Source organism: Octopus bimaculoides, chromosome 10, assembly GCF_046866305.1.
Source record: "Octopus bimaculoides isolate indiv1 chromosome 10, ASM4686630v1, whole genome shotgun sequence".
Taxonomy (NCBI): Eukaryota; Metazoa; Mollusca; class Cephalopoda; order Octopoda; family Octopodidae; genus Octopus; species Octopus bimaculoides.
The window spans coordinates 87,219,349-87,245,607 of record NC_142937.1 but is presented as its reverse complement, the minus strand read 5'-3'; the positions used below and the strand labels follow the sequence as shown (position 1 = coordinate 87,245,607).

At 36.8% G+C, this 26,259-nt stretch overlaps 1 protein-coding gene across 11 annotated transcripts in view; it reads right to left on the bottom strand.

The window, feature by feature from the left end:
- The window catches only part of LOC106880869 (uncharacterized), a 152,776-nt gene that overhangs the window by 22,965 nt on the left and 103,552 nt on the right, over positions 1-26,259 (bottom strand). For 6 of the 11 annotated variants that reach the window (XM_089358968.1, XM_089358972.1, XM_089358974.1 and 3 more), the window contains 11 exons: positions 23,538-23,561; positions 15,390-15,539; positions 12,931-13,028; positions 11,877-12,077; positions 10,512-10,675; positions 9,744-9,844; positions 8,653-8,858; positions 6,984-7,227; positions 5,508-5,809; positions 4,469-4,903; positions 442-573 (listed from right to left, as the gene is read on the bottom strand). In XM_089358968.1, coding sequence (XP_089215094.1) covers positions 442-573; positions 4,469-4,903; positions 5,508-5,809; positions 6,984-7,227; positions 8,653-8,858; positions 9,744-9,844; positions 10,512-10,675; positions 11,877-12,077; positions 12,931-13,028; positions 15,390-15,539; positions 23,538-23,561 — 2,057 coding nt within the window. The remainder of the gene's footprint in view (positions 1-441; positions 574-4,468; positions 4,904-5,507; positions 5,810-6,983; positions 7,228-8,652; positions 8,859-9,743; positions 9,845-10,511; positions 10,676-11,876; positions 12,078-12,930; positions 13,029-15,389; positions 15,540-23,537; positions 23,562-26,259) is intronic. The other 5 variants (XM_089358970.1, XM_089358977.1, XM_089358976.1 and 2 more) reach the window with 1 other exon arrangement.

Below are 26,259 nucleotides of genomic sequence, written 5' to 3'. Positions count from 1 at the left end.
GAGATTAGTTAAATATTAAAGCTGAGACATACAGGAAAGGTAACTGAATATGAGCTGTTGGGTGATGTGAGCTGATCTGGTATGGATATGTGAGCGAAAAGGAAAATGGGTTCTGAGGGAAAAGGTATCATGCTGTCAGGGGAGGATTTTTCTAGTAGAGAAAGACAGTGGATGGGGTGGGGGGAGGAGAAACAAGACAAAATCTCGGGATGTTGTGCAACACAGAAAAGCTAACAAAAGGATGAGACAAGCGACATATACTGTATGATTGGTACATTCAGTATATGCTAGCACGGCAAATGGACATTTAAAACAAAGATGACGACAACGGGGGCGGCTAATAGCAAGGACACAAAAGATGATGATGGGGGGGGGGGCTTAGTACTTAGACTAAACATTTGTCATAATTCAGTGAAGGAAAATGTAAAATAGAATATTTACCTTAGCAGCTACAATACTTAGTCCTATACTGCCTTTCACTTTCTCAAACACAACTTCAATTATTTCAGGTTCTGGTGGCAATTCATCTGGGTGTGGTACATGTGCTGGAAATCCGCCTTCCTTCTGATGAATCTGAAAGGCAAATGTTTGGTTAGAATTGGACGATCTCAACAAGAACAGAGTTTATCCCTTGGAAATACAGAATTGCAGTAGTTATAATGGAATTGCTGTTAGGTCATCAAAATATGGTGAATATGAGTAATGTAGTGGCATTAATATTGTGTAATTATAACTAGGACAAAAGTAGTGGTGTGTACGGTATAACTAGTAGAGTAGTAATGCAGGATCCCCCTACAGCAGTAGCAGTGCATTCATCATCATCGCTTAACGACCGTTTTTCATGCTGGCATGGGTTGGACGGTTTGACTGAGGTCTGGAGAGCCAGTGGCTGTACCAAGCTCCAATCTGATCTGGCAGAGTTTCTGCAGCTGGATGCCATTCCTAACGCCAACCACTCCAAGAGTGTAGTGGGTGCTTTTTATGTGCCACCAATGGCATCAATCATGTCCAGATAGTGCTTTTTATGAGCCACCGGTACAGGAGCCAGTCAGGAGGTACTGGCATCGGCCACGTTCGGATGGTGCTTATTACGTGCCACTGGTACAGGAACCAGTCAGGGGGTACTGACATTAATCACCTTTGGATAGTGTATTATAAACAATAACATTATTAACAAGCTTGTAAAAATGTCTAAACAAGAAAAAAAAAAAAAAAAATTTTTTTTAAATTTAGTTATTTTGAAATAATATATAACATTTAAAGCAATCATATTGAAAAAACAAAAATTAAAAGCCATATTTTCAGACACACAAGCTGAATTTTTCAGACAAAATTATTTTTGCTATTTTTTTTCTCTATCAGAACAAAAGTTACAAAGTGAAATCTTTTACACACATACATAAACTCAAACATACTCATATACACATCTGGGTACAGGTACACATGCATGTATTTGTTTTCAAAACATTTAGAATAGAGATACAGGTACATGTGTGTGGTTTGGCTATGATTTAAGACGAGGGTTAACAAACGACGTGTGTGTGTGTGTGTTTATGCATATGCATGTGTACGTGTATGAAAGTTGTCATTTCTACTTTTCACATGAAGTTGCCGGTGCAGAGTAACAGAATAAAAAAATCCTTTCTTGTAGAAGAGCTAAAGGTTGGCAATAAGAGTCACCAGTGGTAAAAATATTGCCTGAAGTAAGTAAGTATTTATCTAGCCTCTGCTAGCAAAGAAAAACGGATGTAAACCATACGAAAATAATATATGTATGTTGTGTGTAATTCAGTCCAAAAGTGATATAGCTATGTCCATAGTCGAGCTAATGTGTGTGTGGTGTCAGAGTAAAAAACTTCAAATAAAATCTTGGTATCCATGATGAAAAAAAAAAAAAGAGATAACAAAAAAACACAAACGAACACTATAAAGTGTTCCAACAGGTTATCCGAAGTTTGGTGTAGAAATATTGCCAAAGTCTGTAAGAACTTACATAACGGAAGAGAGGGACAAAGATGGAGGTCTTGAGCAGTGTTAATTAGCTCCAATTGGAAATTAGAAAGTTGAGGTGTGAGGGAGTGGGGTAGTGGCATGAGAGGGAGGAGGAGGGGTGGGAGTAGTTAAGAGGTATAATGGAAGTGGGAACAGTGGTAGTGGTGATGGTGAGGGGTGCATGGGTGGAAGAAGTATTGGGAAGAAGGGCCAGAGATACAGGGGTGGTGAGGCGACGTGGATGGGACTAGAGTGATGGGGGGATGGGGGCAAAGAGACATTGTGGGGTTGCAAGAACGGTGGTGGTGATAATGGTGGAGAGAGACGTGGAGGTGGTAGAGAACCAGAGAGGGGGTAACAAAGTGATGGGGAGGAGGTGTGGTGAGGTAAAGTGGTAGAGGTGAGAGATGGTGGGATAGCAAAGAGATGGGGTAGGATTAGAGTGATGTGAGGGGGTGGTGGAGTGATGTGTGTGTCGGGGGGAGGGGAGTAGCAGTGGTGAAATGTGAGAGTTGTGAAGGGCAACAGATGCTAAGAAAAACAACCTCATCAAATAAAAACAGATTTATATAATCAGCTTCCCCTGGACAGTAGGAGACATGAATGACCACCACCACCACCACCACCACTACTTCATTATTGACCAACCACAACAGCAGTAGCAGTGGTGGCGAGACAAGACTTGACAAGGTAACCACTTTGTTGTGCAGAAATAACAACATTCTGTTGACACAACAGAGAAGACAAGCTCAAGTGTCCACTAACTGTAGTGGGTAGGTGGGGGACAGTTGTAGGGGAGGAGAGGGACAGATTAATTCATCAACACTTCTACCCACCTACTACAGAGGGAATCTACACTGTTGCTTGATCTACTAGAAACAGTAGTGAAATCTCCTTTGAATCACGTTATACTAGTCTTAGAAAATACTTTGGGATAACAAAATTCTATTTTTACAAAAAGAAGGAATGGTCGTGGTTGGAATGTCTGCTTGATCAGAACTCACCTAGGGCTAAACGACAACCACATGATTGGCACACAATCATTATTAGATACCACCACCACCATCTCACCATCACCACTACCACCATTCCAACAAAAGGTCAGATCAAAAGCAACCAAAGTTTGTTTGTCCAGTTTACAGATTGATGTTTAAAGAAGGGGTGAGGCATGGGAAGGTGGAGGAGGAAGACAACCAGAGATAATGAGGATGGCTTAGTGTACAGAGAAATGATGTCACAGTATATCATTGGGAACAGGAGTGAGGTGGGTGTGTGTGTATATATATATATATACATATACACACACACACACATATACAGTAATCCCTCGACTATCGTGGGTGTTATGTCCCAAAATGCCCCCGCAATAGGTGAAAATCCGCCAAGTAGAAACAGTACTGTACTGTATATTTTTATAATTTGCATATATTTGTTTTATTATAAATGCAAAAAAACACCATGGAAGAATTGACGTAAGCTTAAATAATAAACCACGATAGGTGGACCATGATATAGTGAGGGATTACGGTATGTGTGTGTTTGTGTGTTTATGCATATATATATATATATATATATATATATACACACGTGAAGGTGCATAGCTCAATGGTTAGGGTGTTGAGCTCACAATCATGAGGTAGTGAGTTCAATTCCCAGATCACGCTGTGTGTTGTGTTCTTGAACAAGACACTTTATTTCACGTTGCTCCAGTACACTCAGCTGTAGAAATGAGTTGCGATGTCACACGTGCCAAGCTGTATCGGCCTCTTTGCCTTTCACCACCACAACCACAGCCTGTTCTATCAATCATCCTACCCCCACTTCTCCACACACAACACCTCCTTCATCGACTATTTCTGTTCCAAAACTCAACAGTTAACTTTGGTCAGTCCTTCACAAGCTATGGACAACCTATCTTCGTCTAAATCAAATCCATAAAACCATACTAGGAGCACTTAACAAGCAATAATGTTTTAAAGATCCATGGTTCCAAGTAAAAACAACAAATTATTATTATTATTTATTATGTGCCCTTTTAAAGCCTAGCCAGGCTCATGGGACCGGTTTCCTGATTTCTATGGCGTACGTGTTCCCCACCTGCTGGACGGGACGCTAGTCCATCGCAGCGTTACTCAAGAAACAGGAAGAAAGAGTGAGAGAAAGTTGGGGTGAAAGAGCCTCGTGGAGCTTTAGGTGTTTTCGCTCAATAAACACAAACAATACCCGGTCTGGGAATTGAAACCGTGATCCTCCAACCGCGAATCCGCTGCCTTAACCACCGGGCCATTGCACCCAATACCCTCTGTAAAGTGGTCGGCATTAGGAAGGACAGTCAGCCATAGAAACCATGCCAAAAACAGACACTGAGCCTGGGTAGCTCTGCAGCTGGCCAGCCCCTACCAAACCATCCAACCCATGCCAGCATGAAGAATGGGCATTAAATGATGATGAACAAAGAAGAAGGGAGAATTCTTACCTCATTAAGTCTTGGTCCTTGCTGGTCTAACCCAACCATATATACAGTCCACAGACCTTTAGAACTGGGTTGAGGTGTAAAACGACAAACCCCATTCCTGATAAACGTTTCAAGGAAATCGGGTAAGCCATTTGGTACACCTCGGATGATATCGCAGGAATAACCATCCTCTGGTAGTAGAAACGGTAACTGCAGCTCTCGGTCTTCTTCCACTTTAATTTCATTGCCGTCAGAATGGGCCAAGTCATCGGCCATGTTCCTGGCGACGGTCACAACACGGTCAATCAGTGATTGAGGGATGCGAGGCTCATTATCCTCTGGGATGTAGTTCTGTAAGAGGGCTTGTATTTGGAGTGAGTTCAGCTTGAAGCAGGTAGAACTGATGTTTGCTATGTCATCATTATTGTTCTTTGGTGCCTGCAGTAAGTGCGCAGCCTATAAATGATACACAAAAGAAAAGCATTTAAGTTAGGTTGGGCAAATTACAATTCAAGCATTTTTTTTTTTTTTTTTTTTTGATTAGGGAGCAAGGGTTTATTTGATTAATTCTTCACTGATACTTTATTTGATCAATTCCAGAGGAATGAAAAGCAAGGTTGACCTTAGCAGGATTTGAACTCCGAACATAAAGACCCAGAACAAACACCGCAAAGCATTTTCTCTTTTCTGCCAGTCCATTGCATTTTACACCTGCTTGATAATGACAAAATTATTTTACTAATCCTTCTAAATTCCCAGTTACCTTTTAAATTAATTGAAACATGCAGGCAATGTATTTCATTAAAAATATGGTCATGAAAGGATTAACGATTACATTAAATATATAATTAAATAATTTGTTACTATTGAAAGCTAGATTCAACCACAACACATGACTATATTTAAATGAAACAATGTAAGTAAATATATAAGAGGACACAGGGAAGCATTTTTCCGCTTTCTGATAGAATTAGAACGCACACACACAAAAATTGTGTGGTGATAGTTGAATCAAGAGCTATAGAAATCAACTTGTTAGGTAAGAATTCCCAGAACATACCTGGATGATACGACACAGGTGACAATCAGCAGCCAATTCCAGTCCTTGCTTCTCAGCCCATGCTTCCACTTTACCGAGTCGACGCTTCAGTATAATGCCCCATCGGCGAGTGCAGAGATTGAACTGTGGCTTCTGAATTATCAGGTTGAACAACCACATGTTGATAAAGTGGAAGAGCTGAGAAAACAGTTGGATTGTGAGTGCTGCATTCACACGGCACCGTCGCAGAAGGTTCATGGCAGCCGTCAAAGTGCGGAGGACATCACCGAGTGTCGGCTGCATTTTCTGCCGATAACCAGTTTCTGAAATCACATGGCATTAGGAAAAAAAATTATATTTCTTAGGAATTTTAGCAACGAATAGAAACAATTAAATCAAGGATTCAAAGTATGTTTTTCCTCAAATCAAATAACTACAAATAAAGGGACAAAAAAAAAAAAGAAGAAAAAGGTAAGATTTCCTTCAATTATTTCTGAGCACCACAGAGTAAGACATGAACTTAGTTCAACAGTGGATTAGATTCATTGTCCATTTAACACCTACATTCATCATGTGTGTGGCTGCTAAGGAGAAAGAGCAGACAATAGTCTAATAAATGTTTCCCTTCCTCATTAATTTCCTTGGAATTAATTTTGAAATCAGAGACATAAACAACAAGATCACAAGTTCAATCCCAAGTCCATAAATGTCAGTTTTCTGGTAACTAGACCAGGGACCACACATGATTGAATACTTAACATTATAGGAACATCTATATGTCAACAAATTCCCAAGTTCAATCCTAGCTCTCCACTAGTTTTCACTTTCTAGGCTAGCAACCATGAGGTTACTTATCCTAAGTCTTCTGATTTTAAGATTTAAATAAAAGATACTTGATCTTCATTTTGGAGGCTGTGAGAGATTTATTTTTTTTAGTGAGAATTTGGAGTTGCTACATTAAAAAGGTCTTAGAAGTAAGGTAAATGCTTCCCAAGAAGCATCAGTAATAGATTCTGGGATGCAAGAGGATCCAATTTTATTCTGAAGAATGTCATTAACTTTGTTCAAAATCACAGTCTCAATCGTTAACCTCTAAAAATATCTAAACAACCTTTCACCGTGAAAAATAAAATGAAACTGAGAACCACTACATAGTGGATGGCTTGCTAAAAATAGCAGCTAAATTTGCATCAGGGACACATTTTATAACAGCCCACTAAAAATAAAATGCTGGCTGCAACATCAGATTATAAGTTTGCTTAATCAGTACTGAGTAGGGGTGGGAGAGGATAAATAATACTTATGCTAACCTTTCACTCATAACCTTACCCCTAAACTCACCCTTTCATCCCTTAAAAATATACTAGGCTTCCCAACAAAAAATATACAAAGTCTTCTTTTATGATTGATTGCAAACATACACTCCTTCGATACCTTATACATGTTCATGCTTTCAGCCTCACCTCTCACATTTTCAAACCTCTACTGAGTACCTACCTGGGACACTAAAATCATCATCCTCCACAGAATCATCATCATTTATGAAAGCTGGCATCGTGTGACTGAGGTCAAAATGTAAACATTGCACAAGATGATGGAATGCGATTTGGACAGATTGTGCCAGAATGTCTTGTGCTTCGCGACTGAAGAGTCGAACATCTTGGTCTTGTTTGAGGAAATTCAGGATTTCTGATGCATTTGCCATCCAAAATGCAAGTGATGCTGGGTCCTTATTCTTATCCTAAAAAAAGAAAAGGAAACATTTAATCTAGTTTTACAGGAAATCTCACTAACTTCGAACACCACTGCTAATTAATGAGTTACAAAGCTAAAATTGTAATAAGTATAATTATAATTTCAAATTTTTGCCATAAGGGCAGCTTGGGGGAGGGGATTAAGTCGATTACGTCGACCCCAGTGCGTAACTGGTACTTATTTAATCGACCCTGAAAGGATGAAAGACAAAGTCAATCTTAGCGGAATTTAAACTCAGAACGTAGCAGCAGATGAAATACTGGTAAGCATTTTGCCCAGCATGCTAACAATTCTGCTAGCTCGTCGCCTTGTAATAAGTATAATAATGTGTTTCAAACTGACAATAGTCATGAATTAAAATATTGTTATTGATAGAATTGGTAAAAGGTCTTGTGGTGGTTACACCTCTCTATATTCTAAATTGCAACAAGGTTTATTTTGATTTGTGATATGAAATATATACAAATATCATTCGACTACACGTACCTCTTACCACTTTATATAAACTGATAGCAGCGTGCGAAAGTGAAAAAAAGTTCGTGTAATTTATACTATGTTTGTACCCCTGAGCAAGGTACATAACTCTAGGTGCCTCACTGACATAAACGAAGTAATGTCCCTTCCTATATTTCCTATCATCAGTTTTACATCCACTTTCCTATGTTTGCATGAGTGAGACGATTTTCTCCACAGAGAATTTGTGTTTATACCTGGATGCCCTTCCTATTACTAACGTTTTAATGGTAAACTGTTATTTCATCAGTTAAAGAGATCAAAATTTTGGCTGCTCATAAATTACAACACAATGACTGGAGCAGAAAGATTTGAAATTATGACAATATAGTTAGTATGCTAACCTCACAAATATTATAATTGGTTAGAAAAAAAATATCATATGTGAGAATCTCTTAATCTAAACTCATTCACTGGATCACAATTACTGAAGTAATTAAACTGATGAGAGACGAATCTTCTCTGGGACAGGATGTTAGTGTCTCACAAAAAAAAATTATCTTAAGAATTTTAATACAATCTCCAGGAAGTTGAAAGGAAGGTGAACTGTAATGGAATTTGAACAGAAAACCAAAAAGAGTCATCGGGTAAACAATGTAGAGCATTTTGTGTGGCCCTCAACTAATTCTGTCATCTATTATCTTTTGGTATCCATGACAACAATGATATGAGCATACAGAAAGAAGTTCCCCCCCCCCTCCCGGACAAAATGAAATGCTGTAAAGAGGACTTCATGAGAAAATAGTAAGAAGAGGCCTGTACAGAACATAACTGCATCAGTCTAAATACCATTTTTATTTGCATAAGTTGCAACTAATTTAAATCTTGGTACCTAATTTCTTTTCATAATTAAAATCATGTATAAAATAGTGTATATGATGAATGATAGTTAATTTACCCTGATAGTTTGTTGCATCATAGAAGCCATCTTGTTCATGAAATTAGTCAACCGTGAAGCCCGTTCAGCTGGTTCTATCTCTGGTCGATAGATATTGGATAGTCGATAACGTATGGCTAAATACAAGGTGTAAGTTGGTGCTAACTTAAACTGAACAGCATTGCATTTCACATTTGGAACAAGTTCCGATAGAAATTGGGTTTGTGCTGAAAAACAAAATTACCAACAAAATTAAAAGGGGAAAGAAAAAGAAAGATTTATTGAAGTAGAAAAACTATTACTCCGAATTTCTGTAGAGATAATCACTTCTTAAGTCATTTAAGTTTTACTTCGTACATGAGTGTCTTCCCCCAACAACTCACAGATATCTGCTATCCAGCATATATCCTGCTAAAATATTCACTGAATCTATCGCCAATATAAATCAACATTTTATCTCCTTCATACATTGCGTATTTCTTGAAATTTCCCTTCATCCATGATACTGACATCTCAAATCTGTCACTGATGCAACTTTATATTCAGGAGGCAAGATATCTCACATGATGAAGTTCACCATGTTCTAAGCATAACTGTGACAAGTAATTTGATGGCTGGCACTATTGAGCTTGTTTTGGCAAGGGGGGGGGGGAAATAAACCAATCCCGTAATAGACTAGCATCTTATCCAGGAGAAGATTCTTGTTTTATAGATATTGGTTGGCTTTAGGAAGGTCATCCAGCCATAGAAAGCATACCAAATCAGACTGGAGCCTGGTGCATCTCTCTAGCTTACCAGCACCAGTCAAACTGTCCAACCCATGCCAGCATGGAACAGATGATAAATGATGATGATGATATCAAAATTGATAATTTTAAGACAAATAACTACGCTACTTTTTTTTTTACCCATTTAAAATGGTTCAACCAGAGAAAAAAATAGTGCCCACAACCCTGCTTTCTCAGAACATCCACACACAATGTACAGATGCATGTATAAGATGCTCACACCATATTGATGCAAACAATAAATAAACAGTACACATAACCCAAAAATATTCTCTTCACCTTCTGAGATAAAGATTTAACAAAACTTTAAGAAAATATATTTACCATCTTCACGGAACTCTAATGCAGCAGGAAGTACTTCATCGCCAATTTTTCCTGAAGGTGTTGGCTGTCGTGTGGGGCTATGAGGAATGGAGTTGGGAGCACTTTAAGAAAAGAAACAAAACAGGGTAAAACAACAAGTGGAATTTATGCTGTGCCAACAAAAAGACGATTCTATTAGATGCCTTCAAATGGCATGTTTCAAGACAAGTCTATGGAATCTGCTGCATTTTATAATAGAAACTCTCAAATACCATCATTGGTAGACACTAAGTATGTTTTCATCCAATATTCATTAAGAGACTTGGAATTGACAGAGGGAAGTATTCACACAATAGATTAAGGGATGGGTGATTATACATAGTTTGGATGGTATAGCATTTCATACAACATGTAAGCACATAGCCCAGTGGTTAGAGTGGTGGGCTCACAATCATGAGGTAGTGAGTTTGATTCCTGGACCAGGCTGTGTTGTGTTCTTGAGCAAGACTCTTTATTTCATGTTGCTCCAGTTCACGCAACTATACCATCATTTCATCTATTTCCATCATTAAATATTTATTTCTTACATCAGCACAAGACAGATTTATAGGCAAAAAATTGAATCCCATTGGAACAAAAAGAAAGCGAAGAAAAATCCCAGGACATAGAGCAAACCCAAATATACTGCGATCAATTTAATCTGGCACTGCACTGACCTGGTCAAGTCTATCACAAAACCTACATAATCACAAACGCACAATTTTATCAACGAATCATTGGATTTCTTACTTTCTGAGCATTTCTTCCCTTGCTCTCTCATGGCGGGGAATGTTTTCCTCTATTGGTTTAGCGTAGGTACCAGTATCCATTTCAGGGTCGTATTGTCTGATTTGAGAATCCCTTTGGTTGTTTTGCAGTCTGTGATCGGGAGACCGAGGAACTTTGGAGTGTCTCTGCCAAGAAGAACATTTTAAAAAGTTACAGAACAGGAGGCAGTGGTAATGAGAATGGCAAGATTGGGTGGGGGAACTATCAGCACACCTCAAAATAAGGTAAATAATACTGAAACATTCTATGGAAAATAAAAGCTTTTTTGTTGTGTATACTGATTATGCAAGTGAGAGAGGTTAACCTTAACTAACTGATATGAATACATATTAACCCTTTCATTACTGTATTTATTTTGACATGCTCTGTGCTTCTTTCAATTACTTTAAATATAACAAAGAATTTAGTAAAATAACTCTGTTATCATTCAGCTAGTGTTAGGAACATAAATTGTGACTAAGGTTTGGTGGAAGATTTTAATTTAAAGCTTATGAAAACAAGGCATTTCTACTCAGAGCCAATTTCAGGCGGGTTGGTAACGAAAGGGTTAATATGAAGCGACCAAAAAAGAATTTTTGAAAAGTTCCTGAAGAAGGTTGTAAATATAGACAAAGGAAAAAAATTTGAAATCATATTCTGGCAAGAAGGTGGATTAGGTGAATCCAAAGACCCAGTCTGAAGTGATGCCAAAGTGCTGAGGAAGGGATAAATTGAGCATAACTTGCCTCTTTCCACCCATCAGTCTCAGAAGTGGTGAAACTCCTGTCCCTATCTTGATTATGTAGTAAAATAACCATTAGGGGTTTATATAAAATAAATTATGAGAAAACCAGTATAATACAAGACCTGAAATTTTGGGAGAGGGGAATAGTCAATATCTCCATTGTTAATGGTTGAATGATATTGTGTAAAGTTAGAGGAGAGAGAGAGAGACAGACAGATAAAGAGAGGGAGGAGCAAGAAGAGAGTGAGAGAGGAAGAAAAGAGAGAAGGGAAGAGGAAGAAAAGAGAGAAGGGAAGAGGAGGAAAAGAGAGAAGGGAAGAGGAGGAAAAGAGAGAAGGGAAGAGGAGGAAAAGAGAGAAGGGAAGAGGAGGAAAAGAGAGAAGGGAAGAGGAGGAAAAGAGAGAAGGGAAGAGGAGGAAAAGAGAGAAGGGAAGAGGAGGAAAAGAGAGAAGGGAAGAGGAGGAAAAGAGAGAAGGGAAGAGGAGGAAAAGAGAGAAGGGAAGAGGAGGAAAAGAGAGAAGGGAAGAGGAAGAAAAGAGAGAAGGGAAGAGGAGGAAAAGAGAGAAGGGAGATAAAAAGAAAAGATTTGTAGATATTATTACCTCATCAGATCTGGAGTCACAAAATCTGAATGCATGATGATCCCCAAACTGTACCAACATACCATGTTGTAGGAGGGTAGTCTCGTAGATCCGCCGATTATTGATGTAAGTCTCAGCATCTTTCCGAGTTGGTGTCACCGTCACGCTTCCATTCATGTGTGCAATCACACAGTGACATGGATGAATATTTGGACCAAATAACTACACAGAAAAACAGAAATCATTGATATTGTTTACTCCAAAATAGATAAGGTCACAAGTACAAGTGAAAGATATAACAGAAACCAGCACATTACTGGCACTCAATTCAAAGACAATGAAATGAAAGGTAAAGTCAACCTTAGGATTTGAACTCAGATACTTGACCTAATAAAGCTCAATTGTATATCTAGAGACTGATTTACCACTGAAGTTGTCACTTCATCACTGACCTATGGGATGTTAAGTACACAGCTTCAAAAAAATCCCAAATAATTCCAGGCTACCTAAACTCATTGGTAGGATTTGAACCAGCACTGTCAAATATCACTAGTACAAAGTACCCACTACCATCTTATCCCAGGGCTTGCCTTACTTCTAGAGTAATCAGGACCAGTGAAACAGGACTTCTAGACTTTTCTGTCAGCAGGTCATTTCTCCACCATCTCATTAATAGGGTTTACACTCAGCTTTACCATTGTGCTAGAATTTTAAGACATGGAAAAGAATGGTAAGGTGCTCAGTAGTTTAATTGGTAAAGTGGTAAGCAGTAATAGATACATTTGAATCCTGTCAGTTGTTTTCTCTGCCTTATATGCCTGTGTTTATGTCTTTAATATTATTTTAATTAAAGTCTTAATATTAACTCTAAACTGCTAATTCTTAAATTACAACCCTTAGTTTTATATAAGTTCCAATCAAAAACAATGTAGATGTAAATATCAATTTTTTTTTTTTTTTGTTTGTTAATTTCTGAAAATGAATTTAATAGTCTAAAACAATTATAATCATATTAATTCATCTGATATATATTTAGTGATTACAAGTTTTAAATCAAAACAATAATGAGACGAACCTGAAGGTATTGTCCACTCTCAGACGTTGGTTTCTCACTGCCGACTTCAGTAACATTCAGCTGCAAATGGTGACGCCTACCATCCATTTCATCCATTCCTGTAGATTGTCACAGAGAAAAACAAAGATATATTATTTCAGCATCACTATAATATCATTATTTTTACTATTTTATACCCTTTATTCCTTTGGGTAAAAGAAACTACAGGACGATCAGTTAATTATGACTTTGTTCAACATATTCCCTTCTCAGATTCACACACTTACTGCAGTGGTCCTCTAACCAGGCCTTTCATGATACCCTTAAAGTCAGGAACTTTTCAGCACCTCCCATAACTGATCTCCATCCTAACAGAACAGAGAAGTGAGGGTAGAGGGTATCTTCATGCTAAATTGTATGGTTCATTGAAATTGTGTTTAAAATTATTAAATCATTTTTTTACATTTTCATTCTATTTTAAATTTGTCCTATTTTTATATATACAACATAATACATTTTATAAACAATTTCAGAGAAATTTGTGCAACTACTTGCAACAAAATAAAGCTGTTATTCTATACTTAAAGAATATTCAAATATGAACATTTAGTTGCATTAAAAGGCTTTAGTTTAAATTTAGAAACACCGCAAAGACTGTGCTCCAACATGGCCACAGTCAAACTAAAACAAACTAAACTACTAAAAAGAATGTTACTTGAATACGATTTTCATATGCAATGATTTCATAATGCAGTAATTAAAAAACAAAAAATTTATTCTCTAAAATAATTAAATGGTGTCTTGGAGAGTATTAATGTTCATATTGTGGAGAAAGACCCATTTCTCTGTAACACAAGACTAATAATGACTTTTTTTTTTTACGCCCATACAAGGTCACACATTATAGAGGAGAGAATACGAATATCAAATTCAGTTCTAGTAATTCTCTTAATGTTAACTTTGGAAGGTTGAAAAGGCGAAGTAAATATCTACAAGATTTCAACTCGGAATGTAAAGGAACATGTGGGTGTGTGGTAAGAAGCTTGCTTACCAACCACATGGTTCCAGGTTCAGTCCCACTGTGTGGCACCTTGGGCAAGTGTCTTCTACTATAGCCTTGAGCTGACCAAAGCCTTGTGAGTGGATTTGACAAACAAGTAAACAAAGATTTGGTGGGATATGGACTGTGAATATATAAGGGATATAAGGAAATAATCGCATATTTCTTGGTGTAGAAGGAAATTTGCAGAAATGGATAAGAGTCCAGTGGACTGATCCAAACATGTTTGCTTTCTTGTCATTTTTGGATAGATAAAAAGGTAAAGTTGATTCCATTTAATGTTCAACTATTTCTGTCAACACAAAAATGTCTAGACTTAAGTGAAATATAATCTAACTATATAAAACCATTTAGCAGTTATACAGCAGTTGATCTCCTAAATAATCTCAGACATACTGCATGGCACACAACTGACTGTGTGTGTGTGTGTGTGTGTGTGTGTGTGTGTGTGTGTGTGTGTGTGTGTGATCAATATGAAATCAGACACGCTAGAATTGGTTTCTATAAAATGGTTCCAATTGAAGAAAGCCGATAGTGGAACTTTAAAAAAAAAAAAAAGTCAAAATACAAAAATAAAAATGATAAAAATGTAAGAGGATGGTTTGAAGTTTACTACTTTAAAAATCTGGTGCAGATAACGAGAAAAATAACATTATAGTTCTGAGACCATAATGCCAGACTGTTCGTGTCTGGAACATACTCAAGCATTGATTTTTTTTTTGTTTTTTTTTGATTTTTTACTTTTCATATTATTCTTAGAATTGTTTCATTTAAGTTACATTCAGAATTAGACCTAGTTTAGTCGGATCAACTACTCTATTGTTAGATTCTGCTCTTACATTATTACTTCATTCTTTAAGAGTATCTTTTCTTTTTCACTAACAACCCTACCTCAAATAATTCCAGAATGAAACCCCACCCACTACCACCATCACCATCACCACATAGAAAAAAAAAATTTGAAGCATCAATTAGTAATTATACAGGTTTACTGATGCTGATGTCAATGGATACTGTCCCACACACCCACTTTATCTTTGGTATTTTGGCATCATTTCAACTATTATTCTTCAAATGGCCTACAGACAAATCATCTTGCTTTGTAATGTTGACATATAGGGCTCCGTTATAAACATTTATGCCATCAGTCAGCCCAACAAAAATAAACAAAATAAATTCAAAAAAAAAAAAAAAAAGGATAGGGTAATAAATTTTGTATCAAAGTAAGCCCAATAAACCAGTGAAATTTCATTCACATCCAGCAGATATAGTTTTATCATGAAAGGTTGAGAGGCGGAGAGGGAGAGAGCAAAGGTTTCTGCCAGACTTGACATTTCATCTCAAATTGGAAGCGGGGAGAGGGAAAAAAAAAAAAGGACAATAAAGTAAATAAAATAAAGAGAAAGTAAAAGGTTAATACCAGGATGAATTTCAACAAGGTATGGCAACTGGTACTGAGAGGATTCCGGAGAATGATCACGATGGCGCAAGTCATTGTGTGACACGGCACGAATGCGTTCTTTCTTTCTGTCGTCTTGTGGTCTCAGCCGCAATTGGAAAATGATAGTTTCTAAAGAACAAAAACAGATACAATTATATCATATGTTTACTGAATATATACGACGCAGTAAATATTTTCTGCAGATATATTCCTGGAATTAGCGCGCCAAAACGAAGACTTTTGAATTTTACCATTAAGTTGTAATTAGCAGAACCATATGCACGCGCACCCATGGCAGTGGGCAACTCTGTATACGATTCTGATGATTGCGGTTACATTACAAATCAGGCTGAAGAGGAATAGACAAATGGTAAGAATTTGTTAAATTCGAAACCGGTTCCTGTTTAAGAATGCTTTTTTAGGTGATTTTAAATATCTTGCCCGCTCATGTTTTGGTATGCTGCTATATTTCATGTTGAGAACAATTTAGGTCTTAATAGACAAAGATGTGATCTATTTCTAGCGCATTAATTGTCCACGTTAGTGGTCGACGTTATTTTTATATATATATATATATATATATATATATACACACACACACACACATATATAATGAAAGATGGTCATAAACACAGCAATAGAAATTAAACTTTGTAAGCAAGGTGACTTACCAAACAAACACCTCAAGTGTCTTTTACCAGGTGTTTCAAATGTAAAACTTTAACCCTTTAGCATTCAAACCAGCCATATCCAGCCCCTAAATTTTCTACCGATTTTATGTTCAAACTGGTCAGAGTTGGCTTCTCACACCTACCCAACAATGTCTGTTAAAATATACAATCACATCTTTGAAATCACAAAGCTATGAGAAAATGCATGGCTAATTCTAAACCCTTTCGCATTCAGATGCCTTATCTATGGTACACATATCTCAATGTTTTCTAATATTGATTTAACACTTTATAGATTTTATTGTTGATTAACTCCAAGATGGCACCGATTTAGAAAACCTTGGTAATTGTTCAGTTTGGTCAGATTTAAAAAAGTGAATAAAAATCAAGGGGGAGATAAGTCAACTTTTTACACAACACAAACACTGGTGAAATATGAATTCTCTCAAAAAAGTGAAAGGTAACAAACTGATTTGCTCCTTTTACAATGCTTGCAGTGCCATAATTTTCCATCACTAACATCACCACATGTAGTAAGGCCACATGGTGAATTACAATTGTCACAGGTGTACATATTCATAATTAGTCGATGCTGTGCCAAGCACTGAAGAATGAGTTGAATAAAGAACTGAGTACAGAAGAAATCAGATCTAGTGTGTTAAAAGAAGAGACTACACTGCTATGGACATGTGATGCACGTGGAGGATAATAACAGTTGAGTAAAGTAGTGCCAAGTAATCCAAACTGGAGGATTCTGTGGAAGAGAAAGCTATAGAAAGAGGTGGTAAGGGTTGATCTCAAGGAGTTGAATCCAACAAAAAAACTGGAAACGATTACAACTTAATGCAAGCAGGTAAAAAAAAAAAAAAGAAAAGAAAAAAAAAACGTGTAAAAATTAAGAATAATCTAATTTAATTAATCTAATTCACCACAACGGGTTACACATGTTCAATGATTGACAATTCATAAGTTCTATTCAGCAAAGCTGACTTTGTATTTCATTAAAGAAATATTGATTTCACACTATCTGTATTTATGACATTTTTAGACGAGATCTGAAAACGCATAATTTCTGAATAAATTTCTAATCTCGATTCTAAAATTTGTTCACTCTAATGTATCTATTCATTACAGAACTGCATGATTTTCCTTGTAAAATTTCAAACCTGAATCTAATATTCCTATCCAATAGATTAACTCTTGTCTGCTTGAATTTGTTTGTGTACAAGTGAGTAAGTGTGCATATGGCTGAGTTGAATATTTAAATAACCTTTGTTTCATACAATAAATGTCATGCTTAAATAACAGCACACCATGTTTGTTTATACAAGTATAGAAACCATTTTACTTGATATATATATATATATATATATATGGGAGAATATACAAATAATAACAACAGACGAGGACAGGTGGTGTAAATAACAAAAGTATATATTAGTATGACGCTCGGGAATACGGAAAGTCTTTGACGTTTCGAGCTACGCTCTTCAACAGAAAGAATACAGAGACAAGGAGAAAAACACGGAGAAAAAAATTGAGAAAAAAAAAAAAATATATATATATATATACACACACACACACACACACACACACACACATATATATACATATCTACATACATTTATACACACAGTATGGTTACATAGTGAGAGACATAGTAAATGAAATCTAATTGTCAGATATCCTTATCTATTCTGAGCCAACCTTAGCTCTATGTCTGTCAGTAATGTACAGTTCATCCCACCTTAAGGTCATCCCTGATCTATGTGTCAAGCCCAATGATTCTCATCATAATGTTCAGACAATCTACCTAGTACGATAATGTACACAATGTATTTTTGCTCGGTATTTCTTGCAGGGAATGCAACCATGTAGAGGTTCCTTTGAAGAATCCTAGCTCTATGTAATACCAAAGTAGAATTGTGTAACTGTTTACCATTCCAAGTCTGTTGTACTTCATTCAATTCTCAGTGAGAACATTTTCTGGCTTAAAATCAATGTTTTTATGAAGGAGAGATTTACTTATCTTTTTAACCCTTTAGCATTTAAACCAGCCATATCCGGCTAAAATATTCCATCTGTTTTATGTTCAACCTGACCAGATCCACCTACCCTGCAATGTTATTCTGCATCAAACAATCATATCATTGAAATCTCTAGGATATGAGATAATACATGATTAATTCAAAACAATGTGAATCAATGAGCATTACGTTTGGCAGAATAATCTGAACATTAAAAGGTCAATGCTATGAAAACTAATAAATCCTGACCCAAAGGATTCTTGAGATATAAATTCAGCAAACTGAAGCTTCAGACAGGCTGAAAATGACATAACTTGTAACTTCTTTTAAAATGAATGTGATTTTCATTATCAGCATGCATAATTACATCAGTGAATTTGATAAAATAATGAAGGTAAGATGAAAGTTAAAAAGATTTCATAATTCTAATTCTGCTTTCCTTTTAAATGATATTTTAATAAACACAACTTTCAAAGAGTTTGTGTTCAGAGGAGAACTTAAAACATTTGTTTGTGACAGGACAGGATTGAGACAAATTATTCTCAGCCCGAGTCGGGTTTATGGCAGGTCAATGTACTCAGATTAAATTTACCTCAACCCAAAATAGGATTTAAAAATATAACTGACAGAGAGAGCTAGTAATAGAGGGGTGAGGGAGAAAGAAAGAGACAGAAATAGACAACAGAGATAGCAATAAATGAATAGGGAGAGAAAGGCATTCAACACTTGTAAACAGATATTGTCGGTAATAACACCAATATTTTTGTAGCTATTTGACCCCAGGCTGGTCTTGATCTAAAGGAGTCCAGCCACAACCAACGTGTTTTTTTCATGCAGAATTTATCTGGGATATATTAACATGTCCATTTACTTAATAAATGTAGGATGTGATCTGAGGAAATTCTGGTTACTATTTCTAGCAGGGTTTTCTCAAATTGTCACCCATCTAAGTACTAACTGGGCTCCATCTTGCTTGGCTTCAGAGTTTATTCTACAAGAGAGAACTAGAACCCAGGGTTTTCAGCAGGCTATGGTCAATAGCTGCTGGCCTTAGTAGTGACATGGGGGGGGGGGGGGGATCACCGTTACTGGGGATGTTGTTGCAGAGCTGGTGGTGGTTGTCGGGTTCACTCAAAGGGGATATTGTCAGTAGCAGTAGTAGTAGTCGTAGTAGGTGGTGGTATTGTTGCTGAAGCTGTTGGTGTTGATAGTGAGAATGCCGCTGCAGCAATAGCAGCCATTGTTACTTTTGTTGTCAGTGTTGAGGAAGTCTTCTTGCTGCAGTTGGTGGTGGTGGTGGTGGGCTGGAAAACTAAAGGTTACTGAAACAATGCTGCTGCTACTACTACTACTATATTCACTTACATTTCTAAGTCTTTAGTTGACACACCTAAATTATTCAAAACATTTACTAACCCCCACCTCACTCCCACCACACCACAACCAAACAAGACACCACCATCATTGACACAAGTTATGATTGTTCTCTTGAAGGAGATAAAACAGATCACGAAGAAAAGAATGTATTAATCCTTACAGAGACAAGCTGACTGTTCAGAGTGGTTCAGACTTTAAAGCTACGGTAGACATGAAAGAGAGAAAGGGGGTCGATACAGCAGAAGTGTTGTTATCTATCTGTCCTATTATTATTATTATCATTATTCTCCTTGCAAAGCAATAATAAACATTATATTGGTGACCTCTTTCTCCAAAACCTGGGCCTTGTGACCTTGGAGTTTTTACCCCAGCTTTTATAAAACTAGTAATTAAAGTGTAAACAACAAATTCTCATGTTGGTTACTGGACCTACCAGAAATAGCAATCACATCTCCCTCAAACTATACCCCACTACCTCAACAAGAGAAAAAACAACATAACTCTATACTGTGCTTGTAAAAAAACAGGATGGTCAGAGTCGCAGTTACATCACAGCATATCCTGCAACGTCAGAGAATTCCTGACCTATTCTACAAGGTCAGTAATTACAAGACCTGTTCTATTATTAGGTCAGAGGCTACTCACCTCTGTCTTAAAGCTGTCAATTTCTGTTCATTAATATTATTCGCAAATTACAAGTCAACCCTAGTACAAGGGTTGTCTATCACAGGGCCAATGAGATCAAACCCCGAAATCATGTGATCACACAGCTAACTACTTAACTCCGTAGTCTTGACTGTACAATAAGTAATTAAAAGCAAATTTTTTAAAGATTCTTTGGGGTATCTCACTGCTAACTGAAAAGAGAGCCAATAAAAAGATAAACCCATAGAATTTGCTCCACAGAAAATAAAATTAAAAAGTTAAAAAATTGCCTGGAACTCAGTTACACAACTGGGAAAACGTTAGAACATGTGAGCGAAGACTATCTCTGCTGTCGTAGGAATGTTACTTCATTTCATGTTGCTCTGCGATCATTTCGATATCTGACATGTGGCACCCAGTTGCACCTGTAACAGGTAATGTCGATATGATGGACGGAGCTTATGTGTACAAACATTTGATCACTATAAACAAATCATCTGTGTGGTTGTTCGGTACGAAATTGTCGAACCCTCATGTTGTCTAGCGACAGGAGAGTCCATTATTATATATATACATTACACACACACACACACACACATATAGCAACTTTAAATAGAGCTCAAAACTGATCCATTGAAAATACATTATAATAATAATAATAATAATAATAATAATAATAATAAAAATGACCTATGAACATTTCGATGCAATATCCAGAACGATTCATACATATAAAATATGGGATACTACATATATATATATATATATATATATAATGGCTCAAATTTTCAATGATTTTTGGCCAATAACTGATGAGTGTTGAGCATGTGAAGCCGTGTATGTGTGTGTGTGTTTTGTTAACCTCCTGTGCAATTTTTATTTTATATATTTATTACACACACACATTTAAACACACATAAACCCTTTGTTGATCAATTCAACACAAATGGGTCCAGGTTTGTAAGAGGTGAGGTTGGGAGGTGGAGGTAAGCAAGAACAGAATTCCAGAGGGGTGCAATTTTGAAAAGGGAAGCAAGATTTACTAGAGATGTTAGTTCAGTATTAGAAAAAACAGCAAGCATTCGCATACAGACACATGACAGAGAATTCTAGAAAAACAAAAAAAAATTGTGTGGTGTTTAAAACTGTACCATACGACCTCTAAACAAACTGCTACGCATGCAGTTAGAGCAGTTTAAATGTGAGCAAAAGGAACCGGGGATTAATTTCAACTAAGAGCTTAAAAAAAAAAAAAAAAAAATCTTCCCCCACCCTGAGATAAAGTTTTTGATAAGTTACTTTGGTCAGCACTTAGGTAATCAGGTCCTGGTCTCTAGGCAGCTGACAAAAAGATGTAGACCCACCCTGAAGCTATCCATATATTACATCAGAGTACATGCATGCATGCATACTTTGCCATTCAGCAACAAGAGGTTTTTTACTATTCTCTTGACATTTACTAATACAACTACTACTACTACTAATAATAATAAAAATAATATATACACCTGTATTAACTAAACAAATAGAGAAATAAATGGCCACATTGAGCGAAAGCTATTTCCTAAGAACAGATCTGAAGAATGAAGATATTCCAGAGGGAAGCTGGGTAGGTGGGCAGGTAGGTGGGTGAGTTGACTGCACCAGCTGTGTTGGGTGTTACGCAGCCAACAATTGTTCTGTTGTTGTGCTAAGTAAACAATACAAAGAGCAAAGAACAGATTTCTGGGGAAATCGTTAAGTTTCATTGTCTCCCCCTCCTCATCACTGCTGCTGCAACCACCACAAACAAATGGAATACCTTATGTTTGTGATAGACAGATAGGGGGAGGCAGAGAGAGAGAGAGAGTGTGTGTGTATGAGGGAGAGGGAAGAGTGAGGAGGAATGAAACTGCAACGAAGTCTCTGAAGAAAAGTGTTCCTTGGCGAAAAAAAAAAACCAAATGAAAATTTCTAAAGAACTGGTGATTTATTATATCCCCACCTACAACCCCAATTTTCCTTTTTTTTTTCTTATCTTTCTTACAAACTTATGAAAAAAGTGGTCTAATTATATACAGGTTTATCTAAAATAAGTCACATTAGTTCACCTACACCCCTCCACACACATACACCTTAAGTGTATTCCAAAACTTCAAAATAAAATAGATAACATGAAATGTTTGACTGCTAACATCAGTCAAACGGGGGGGGGGGGGAGAAAATATGGAATAGGAAGTAGGTTGCCAAAATTGGCATTCATTTGAGTCGTGCTTCTTCCATGCTCAGTTCTGCTTGAAGAAATTCTGAGATGAGCAGTTGGCTGAAGAACAATCCGGCTGATTCGGTAGATTTAAAGCAGGAAACATGCGGAAGCCATTCGGAAGAGCAAAGACAGGGTTTGTTTTTAATAAAGACATTTGGCTGTTACATATTCTTTAGCCCTGAGCCAAATGACTGTGCAAGACCTATGTTCAAAGGCATTTCCGACAAAACCAACCCATCTTTGTATGTATGATAGAAAACCAAAGACTGAATTTTAAATTTTACACACACACACACACCACGACCACCACCATTTATGATCCATCTTCAATTGCTAGCAATGGGTTGGCCTGTCAAGCTCCAAAGTCTGCTTTGGCATGGTTTCTCCAGGTGGATGCCCTCTCTAATGTCAACCACTTAACAGACCTTACTGGGAGCTTTATAAATATTACTGGCACCAAAAAGGTCACCAAGTAATTTACAAGACAAGACCCCCCCCCGCCCTCAACTTAGTTGGGTGTAGTATTGAGGGAAGTTGCTTTATGCCAGGTGATGAGAATTGGTTGTCAAGCGATGTTGGCGGGGATAAACACACACACACATATATATATATATATATATATATACGACAGGCTTTTTTCAGTTTCTATCTACCATATATATATATATATATATATATATATATATATATATATACACACACATATATATACATAAACAAACACGAATACACATTCTTGTCAATGAAGACAGAATGGTCAGATATGACAGTCAAATGTTTACATCCAAGATAAATTTACTCAACCAAATCAGACAAGAGTCACCAAACAACAACAACAACAATTAGAACTATGGAGACATTATTTCCCATAAAACGGGTTTCTTTTGTGTTAAACTATTCCAAAGAGTGACTCACTACACAGCTAACACTTTGCACAAGATTCCTTAGAGAAATAACAACCAATGGTTTCATGCAATCAGTTACAACAACAACAACAAATATATAATGAAAAAAATTTAAAAACAGCAAAAATAAATAATTAAAATAAATTGATTAGTTTAGTTTAGATTGCAGGCAACTGAAAGAGAATCGGTAAGGAAGAGCAACCAAAAAACACAATGAGATGCATCACCAAACAGACGAAAGGAAGTTGGTGTCCTACCTTCAATTTGTTCTGATACCTTTGCTGGGAAGATCAGAATGAAACACTCATAATAATAATAATAATAATAATAATAATAATAAAGATGATGATGAAGATGGAAATAATAATGATAATGTTGGTAATGATGATGGTGGTGGCTTCAAATTTTGGTATAGGGCCAGCAATTTTGGCGGGGGGGGGGGGGAAATCAAACCCAGTACTCAACAGGTACTTAATTTGATGACCATGAAAGGATGAAATGCAAAGTCAACCTTGGTGGAGTTTGAACTCTGAATGTAAAGAGCTGGAAGAAATGCTGCAAAGCACTTTATCCAATCTACTAACAATTCTATCAGCTCTGCCTTAGTAGTAGTAACAACAGTAACAAAAACATTGTTTCATATATAGGCACAAGGCCTAAAATTTTGGTGGTGGGTGTTAGCTGATGAAATCAATCCTAGTACTATTTTATGAAGCCTCATAAGAATGAAAGATAAAGTAGGCCTCAGCAGGATTTGAACTCAAAATATAAAGAATTGAAAGCAACATCACAACGCTTTTCATCTGACACTAATGATTCAGCCAATTCCTACCCAGATGATTACTTCTAATATAGGTACAGGGGTAGGGGATAGAGGGGGGCAGTCGATTATATGACCCCAGAATGACTAGCATTTTATCAAGCCTGGAAGGATGAAAGGCAAAGTTGACCTCAGCAAGATTTAAACTCAGATCACAAAGAGATAAAACAAGACTTTCCACCCCAAATTTCTAACAATTCTGTCAATTTTCCGGCCTTAGTATCCTCATTATCATTTTGATATCCACTTTTCCATGCTTGCATGGGTCGGACAGAGTTTATTGAGAGCGATTTTCTACAGCTGGGTTGCCCTTCCTGTTGCCAACCTTTCCTGGTTTCCAAGCAAGATGGTATTTTCCTCAAGGCCAGACATGTTTCTGCAGAAAAAAACGTTCATTTACAATCATTTGATGTTTCAAAGAGACATACTCTCACAATATCTAAAGGGCTTCTTTCAATTTCTGTCAACCAATCCACTTAGGTTTTGATAAGCCAGGGGCTATAACAGAAGACACTCGCGTACCATGCCACCGCACCAAGAACCATGTGGTTGGAAAGTGAACGTCTTAACCACACAGCTATACCTGTTGTGGTGATGATGTATCAGTTCTAATGGGCAATGATATGAAGAAACCAGTCAAAAAATAAAGCATTGGAAATAGGCAACTGCAGAAAGTTGTGATTGAAAACAAACAATTCCCGTAATAATAATAGATGCCTTGGGGAATAATTAAAAACACGCAGACAAACACGTAAGTATACCACTGGGATTTGCACATACATATACACAACATATGGCATATAATACTACAGGGTACCACACACACATTACGACATATATACAACAAAGAAAATAGTACAATTACATACTACACACATATGACTTACATTAATAATATCACATTTTTTATATATAAAATATAGCGGAGTACGTATACTTTGCTCTCTCTCTCTCTCTCTCTCTCTCTCTCTCTCTCTCTTTCTCTCTCTCTCTCTCTCTCTCTCTCTCTCTCTCTCTCTCTATATATATATATATATATATATACATATATATATACATATACATATACACACACACACACACACACACACACACACACTTGACACTTCATAGATCTTACATAGAAGAGGGTGGTGAAAAGTTCCTGATTTTAAGGGTATCATGAAAGGCCTTCTGAGGTCTTTTACAGAGCTTAGAAAAACTGAAAGACTGCTGCAATAAGTGTGTGAATCCGAGAGGGGAATATGTTGAATAAAATATTAAGAATGGTTTTGAATTTCAGTACAAAACCAACAATTTTGAAGGGAGATGTTTTTGTCACTACTGTTAACTCCAGTACTTGACTGGTACTTTATTACAATGCTTATCGGCTCTCTTAGAAAAATAACTAGATGGAACATATACCAACCTGCTGGGAAAGATACAGAACATCAGTTAGAGATCACACCCAACACTTAGTAACATCCACAGAAATCTGAAACACACACACACACACACACACACACACACACACACACACACACACACACACACATATATATATATATATATATATATATATATATATATATATAACGGGCTTCTTTCAGTTTCCGTCTTCCAAATCCACTCACAAGGCTTTGGTCAGCCCGAGGCTATAGTAGAAGACACTTGCCCAAGATGTCACGCAGTGGGACTGAACTCGGAACCATGTGGTTCGTATGCAAGCTACTTACCACACAGCCACTCCAACTGACCAGACATGAGAATTACTCTATGAAATGTAGATAGACAAACAGACAGACAGACATGAACACATGAAGTGAATTACCTTATCTGAAAATCAAGAATTGAAGGAAACAGATTGAAGGAAATAAAAAAAAAAATTATAACAGATAACGTGAGCGAATGCTTTTAATGAAGACTAATTAGAAAATAATTATAAATGGAGACGTGAATACACAAGAAAATAAAATTTTGTTCAAAAATTAAAATGAATCATCATATACAAAGTAAAGGAGTAAAGAGGGTGGGCAAAGACTGTTTCCCGTCCCACCTATCAGGATGTAAGTTCACTTCATTTTGTGTGTGTTTTTTTCATATTTTGACTAAATAACCAGTTTCAGAAGAGAAAAACCAAAATTTGGTATGGAATATAAGAACATAAACGATGGAGTTTA